This window comes from Sceloporus undulatus, chromosome 2 (genome assembly GCF_019175285.1).
Source record: "Sceloporus undulatus isolate JIND9_A2432 ecotype Alabama chromosome 2, SceUnd_v1.1, whole genome shotgun sequence".
Lineage (NCBI taxonomy): Eukaryota > Metazoa > Chordata > Lepidosauria > Squamata > Phrynosomatidae > Sceloporus > Sceloporus undulatus.
The window spans coordinates 194933868-194940535 of record NC_056523.1 but is presented as its reverse complement, the minus strand read 5'-3'; the positions used below and the strand labels follow the sequence as shown (position 1 = coordinate 194940535).

Below are 6668 nucleotides of genomic sequence, written 5' to 3'. Positions count from 1 at the left end.
AAGTCACAATTTTAATCGCTACTCAGCAAGACTCAATTTAATAATGTAATTTCCCCCTCCCTCCCAAAAGGGAACTCTTCGTCGCTATAAGCTTAGCACAGTGGTCCCTCCACATTTGTTGGGATTTGGGATGAAGAACCCCTGTGAATGTGGAAAAACCACAAATATAAAAACACTACAGTGGGCCCTTGTTATCCACTGGGGTTTGGTTCCAAGATCCCCCATGGATAACAAAATCCATGGATGCTAAAGCCCCATTAAATATAGTGACATAGCAAAATGGTGTCCCTTATACAAAATGGAAAATCAAGGTTTGATATTTGAAATGTATACTTTCTTTGAACATTTTCAAACCATGGATGCTTGAATCCATGTATTAAAAATCTGTGTATAAGAAGGGCCGACTGTATTCTTTTACTTCAGAACATCGGGGAAGAATTTGTTAGGACATTGTAATACTCGATTAACCACAACTTCCCATAGAGCATTCACTGCTGCAGCCCCTAAATTATGGAACAGTCTGCCGGAGGAGCTCCGTCCTATCACTTAGTGCCTTTAAGAAGGCACTAAAGACGGATCTCTTCCAGCGGGCTTTCCCATCGGATTTGGTATAGTAATGATGATTAAGACCCCCCTCTCTAAGTATGATGGTATATGAATTGATGTTTGGAGATTTTAAGGAATTGGTATTTTATTGACTGTTCAATCGCATTGTATTATTTTAATGATGTAATCTTGCTTCAATCCTTGGAAGAGGCGGGACATATAAATAAAAATTGTTGTTGTTGTTATTACCTAAAAGAACATCTCTCTCCAGGTCCTCCAGTGCTACATTATGGTCAACATCTGCCAGAAGTTGATCATAGAATCATGCTGCAGGACCTACAAATGTCTAGAGAACTGTTTATCTATAAGCCTTTAATTTTAAAAATCTGATTTCAGTTTCAAAAAATTCTGATTGCAATTTTTAAAAATCTGATCTATTTATTTTTTTTAAATCATTGATTTTTATCTACCTGTACACAAGTCTAAACATGGAGTTTGTAATAAAATAGATTAACAATAGGAGTAAACATTATTTTTGTGTCTTCAGAATGTAGACAGAAATGATAGCTTGACCCTTTAAAAAAGGCAAACTTCTTTCTAAATGTAGCACTTTTAGGATCCTTTTACAAAGTTTGGAAATACAAGTTGAGTCCCTGTCATCTGGAATTATGATATCCGAAACCCTCCAAAATCCAAAGCTTTTTTCATAGGTGGCTGAGATAGTGACACCTTTGCTTTCTGATAATTAAGTGTACACAACATTTATTTAATGCACAAAATTATTTTAAAAACCATGTGTGAAATTACCTTCAGGCCTTGTGTATAAGGTGTCTATGAAACATAAATGATTTGCATGTTTAGGCTTGGATCCTGCCTCTCAAGAATTCTCATTAAGTATATGCAAATATTCCAAAATCCAAAAAATAAAATCACACCCCCAACTCAAAAAATGTTTGTCCGGAGCATTTTGGATAAGGGAAACTCAACCTGTATTTCTTTTTTCCACCATGTCTTCTACCACCTTTCCCCCCTCTGCATATGGTCTGAGGAAGCAATTTCACCTTCTGCCCTATAGAAGGACATGCAGGTCCTATGAGATTGTTGCCTGTTAATTTCCATATGCTCTCTGCATCCTCCCCCATTTGTCATAATACTTAACAGCATAAATTGTTCATGTATATTTTTGTTTCAGTAATGTGTAGAGCAACCCTGCGAGGTGTCCATTTGTTTCCCATCCCCTTAGGGAAGAGAACAGTGCCTTGTCTGAGGTCATCTAGCAAAAGAAGTAACTGAAACAGAGACTGGATAGCTCAGTCTTTCAATAGTATTTGCCCAGATGTTGTGGTTTAAATTTTGTGTCTTGTGTTTGAAACATGCTGGTTTTCTTCTCCATTAAGAATGCAAAAGAAGCTCTTATGCAATTAAGAATGTTACTCTGTCTCTGGCCAAGATAACAAGAGGAATACAATTGTAATGAAAATGTGACCAGCCAGCATTTGTTAAAACAACAAATTGGCCAAAAAAGCACACTGCATTTTGGGTGGACCCCTCCTCACATGTCAAGTTATGCAATGCAACTCATAGTGTAGTATAGTTGGAGAAGTAGTGTAGAGTACCTCAAGGTTATTAGAACAAACAAGGCCATGCATGTTGCAGATGAATGTTGATAACACTGTGGCTTTTTCCCCTCCAGTGGCCTTTCAAGCAGAAGAAGAGAGCTGTGCTGCAGAAGTGTGAGTACTGTATCAGGAAACTTGATTTTTCTGGGATCAAAGTAAACTTAGATAACCTCAGGCAGATGGATTTGTGTACCCCTCTTGTGGACAGTGTAGACCATACACGTTGTTGTTGTTGTTGTGCCTTCAAGTCATTTCTGACTTATGGCAACCCTAAGGCGACCTTACCCTGGAGTTTTCTTGGCAAGATTTGTTCAGAGGAGATTTGTTCTTGCATTCCTCTGAGAGCATGTAACTTGCCCAAGGTCACCCAGTGAATTTCCATGACCAAGCTGGGATGTATCAGACAGTTAAATTGTTGCATAACCTCTGAGTCACCTTGCATGGAGAGGCTATAGCACAATTTAACTGGCTGATAGCATAACCGATGTAAATTTTACCTTGGGTTCACCCATGTCCCTTCAAAACCAATAGTGTTGTGGCTTTAGATGCCCTTGAATCGATTCTGACATATGACAACACTGTGGATGAGACATCTCAAAGTTTCCCTATCTTCCACTGCTCTGCTCAGGTCCTGCAAGCCCATGCCCATACCCCCCCCCCCCAATTGAGTCCATTCATCTGGTCTATCGTCTTCCCCTCCTTCTTCTACCCTCTACCTTTCCTAGCATTATTGTTTTTTCTAGTGATCCATGCCTTCTCATTATCTGGGCAAAGTATGATAGCCTCAACTTGATCATCTTGGCTTCCAAGGAGAGCCCTGGTCTGATCTGTTCAAATACCCATTTGTTTGTCTTCTTGGCTGTCCATGGTATCCTAAGTACTCTTCTACATCATCACATCTCAAAATGAGTTTGGTTTTTCTTTCTGTTTGTCTCCTTCACTGTCCAGCTCTCACATCTGTACATGTTAATGGGAAATACAATGGCCTGAATGATTCTGACTTAAATGCTCAGTTGTATGTCTTTAGGATCTTGACTAGTTCCTTCATAGCTGCCCTTCCCTTCCCTTCCCTAGTCTTCTTATATCTTGACTGCTGTCACCATTCTGGTCAGTGTTTGATTCTAGGTATAGGGATTCTTTAACTATTTCTATTATAATCAATAGGTGTAGATGCACATTTATTCTAAAATAAAAGTTTATAAATGTAACCAGTTAGTTACTTGAACATTTTCTAACCCAGAAGGTTAATTGTCTAGTTTAGAATCCATTGGGGCCTGAAGCATGTACTGTTTGTTTCTTCTTAAATTTATTGTTTAATTAATCAATTAATTAATTTCATTTCCTCTAATTAACTCAAGGCAGACATAGCTTTCCTTCTCGCCACTCTTTTTTTACAACCACCACCACCCTGGTATGAGGCTGACAGTGAAGGGCTGGGCCATAATCACCTCCTTCCAAGAAATCAGTAGGGATTCTGTAAGAGACTGTGTTTGGAAAAATAAATCAATAACAATGTTTTTGAGCTATAGATATAATTTTTATGTAGAGGTTCCTTGAGATCTGAAAATTATTTCAAGGGTCTCAACAGGGTAAAAAGGTTGAGAAAAGCCGATTCAGGCCTTTGTGCGGTCTTGTTTGTGGCTTTTCAGCATCTGACCATCATGAGCAGTCTATAAATTGAGATCTTTTTTTCCTATGTGTTTTATTCTGCTGCAGAGTGAATGTGGTGTTCATAGACCGGTCTGGACAAAGGGTCCCAGTGCAAGGCAGAGTTGGAGAGGATGTGCTCCGCTTGGCCCAGAGACATGGCATTGACTTAGAAGGTATGTCATAAGAACATCCCAGATCAGAATAAGGGACTGTCTAGTCCAGCATCCTGTTTCCAACTGTGGCCTGCCAGATACCTATGGGAAGCTCACAGGCAGGACAAGAGAGCTATAGTTCCCCCTCACCCTTTGTCCCTCAGCAAGTGGTGTTCTGAAACAAACTGCCTCTGGACAAAGAGGTACCCCATGAATGAGTATCAAATACATGCATGACTGGTCTAAGCTAGTGGCCATCAGCACAGCTTGTGGCAGTGGCTCATCGATGTTACTTATACGTTCTGTGAAGCTGTACTCCTTTTCCTCTGATCTGAATCTCCATCATCTTCATCAGGTGAACCTGAGTGCCAGTAATATCAGAGAGCAAAACTGGGCAAGAGAAGCCTACTGATTTGCAGGTGTCTGAGCACTACTGTTCCCTGCAGCCCTAACAAAAGTAGTCAACGCCATGTTAGTCTGGAATATCAGTATGCAAAGAGCTCTTGTATCCAGTATGCAAAGAGCTCTTGTATCCCCTTTGAGACTAACTGAGAGAAAGGCGTTGTATCATAAGCTTTATTACACTTGGTTAATTCTATATACCTGAGGAAGTAGGTCAAGTTCACAAAAGTTAATGCTATAAGTTCTTTTACTCAGTTAGTCTTAAAGGTGCTACAAAGTCCTTTTGCAAACCTAAGAGGAGATCTGGGAGTCAACAAACATCTGAAAAACTCAGAGTGAACCACCCATGCTTGGTCATGTTCCCCATTTAGATATGAAAGCATATCTGAGTCCCAGGGGCTTTAGTATTTCCTGGTAGCAAAGAGGCATCATTTTGCCTCATTTTGCTTGCCCTTTTCTAGCTCTGTGGCAGGAATGGACACAGCCTAGTGCTCCATGTGTTGTTGGACTGCATTGCAATAGCCAGCATAGCTAATGGTGAAGGATGATGATAATTGCAGTGCTGCTACATTGAGAGGACCATGGCTCCCCTTCCCTCTTCTAGTCCATACACTTTTTCATAAGCCACATGATCGGAAGGGTACACAGAGCCTCCTTTACTTTCACATGGTGCCTCCACATGGTTTAACAGAAAAACCATCCGGAACAGAAGAGGCTGAACAGTGTCAGTCCGCAAGGGCTCATGGTTATTTCCTGCCAGCCTCCTCTGACAGCTCCTGTTTGTCTCCCCAGGTGCCTGTGAAGCTTCCCTAGCCTGCTCTACCTGTCACGTCTATGTGAGCCATGATTTCGTGGATAAGCTTCCCTCCCCTGATGAACGGTAGGGAACCTTCTTGGCTCTCTTCCTATGGCTGACATCTGAGGGAGCCAGGTCACCTCCTGAGATTGTCTCCCAAGAGGTGAAGAAATAGGCAGGTATACATCCAGTGTAAAACGCTTCTATGGCACCCTTCCTTTCTATACTGAGAGGATGCCCAGATCAGCTTTGGAGGGTCTCGTTCTATGCTGCTTTTATCCTGAACCAAATGGTAAATTACTGAGCTATTCGTTTTGTTTTCCTCCCAATATCAGCGATATGACAGAAACTTCATGGGACACCCCCCCCCAAAAAAAATAATAATAATTAGAGTGTGGTGAGACAATTGCATAGAGCCCATTGCTGCCATAGGGGACCATGTAGTGTTGCAAAGGATGCTTCCATTTTTTTCCTAAGCCTTACCTCTTCCCATGAAACCTAAATTAGTTCTGGCCTTTTGCATCTCATTGCAGCATAGGCAAATCACATGTAATTGTTCTACTAAATATTTTCCAACCAGTTTTCTTAAGCCACCTGTCCCCATCATGTACCAGCTCACCTTCCATATCCATCACTTAATTTTCCTTACCAAATCTGATTTAATTGCTAGTACAGAGAGTTCCAGTCACTGAAATAACTTCATTTGCAACCTTTCTCATGCATGTTTGTTGTCCATGAATTGTAGAGTAAGTAGAATTTCCTATGGACGTAGTGTTTTGGAGTGTGGGGAGGGAATGACACAGAGAAGGGATACAACAAGTGCAACAAATATTGCCTGACATGTTTTGAATATCTTCACTAGTGGAAAGTCTAAAGATAATACACAGATATTTGACATTATATAAGTCATACTATTGTTAAACAAGAGACCCCAGCATCAGGCACCAGTAGAATATCAAGATACTAATAATTTTCTAACATTACCATTGCAATATGTTCCTTAAAGTCCTTTATCCAAGAAAATATAAAATCAGTTAAAATAAAGGACTAAAAGTGTTTTTTGATGCTGTGTGCCTTCAAGTCATCTCCAACTGATGACAACCCAAAGGTGAACCTATCCTAGGGTTTTCTTGGCAAGATTTGTTCGGGGCTGGGGTGGGGGGTTGCCTTTGCCTTCCTCTGAGGCTGAGAGAGTGTGACCAAGGTCACCCAGTGGGTTTACATGGCTGAACAGAGGATTCAAACCCTGGTCTCCATAGTCCAACACTCAAACCACTACACCACACTGGCTCTCATAAAAATGTTATCCCTTAGGAATTGACAAGGGCTGCAGTTTTTAGTTGATCACTCAGAATAATTGTTTAAAGAAAGTATGTGAGCCACCTTTTCTCAGTGATTGTACTGAAATTTGGAAACTCCCTTCCTAGGAAGGACTATTTAGCTCCTTCTCTGATGTCCTGCAGATGTCAAGCAAATATTTTTCTTCTTTCACTATATCTTTAA

The 6668-nt window shown here is 40.6% G+C and overlaps 1 protein-coding gene across 1 annotated transcript; it reads left to right on the top strand.

Annotated features, from left to right (window-relative positions):
- Positions 1-1402: 1402 nt before the first annotated feature.
- LOC121922755 (ferredoxin-2, mitochondrial-like) lies at positions 1403-6256 on the top strand. The gene is made up of 3 exons (XM_042452529.1): positions 1403-2279; positions 3882-3988; positions 5162-6256. The coding sequence occupies exons 1-3, from the start codon at positions 2194-2196 to the stop codon at positions 5251-5253; spliced, it is 285 nt and encodes a 94-aa protein (XP_042308463.1). The 5' UTR covers positions 1403-2193; the 3' UTR covers positions 5254-6256.
- The last annotated feature ends 412 nt before the right edge of the window (positions 6257-6668 follow it).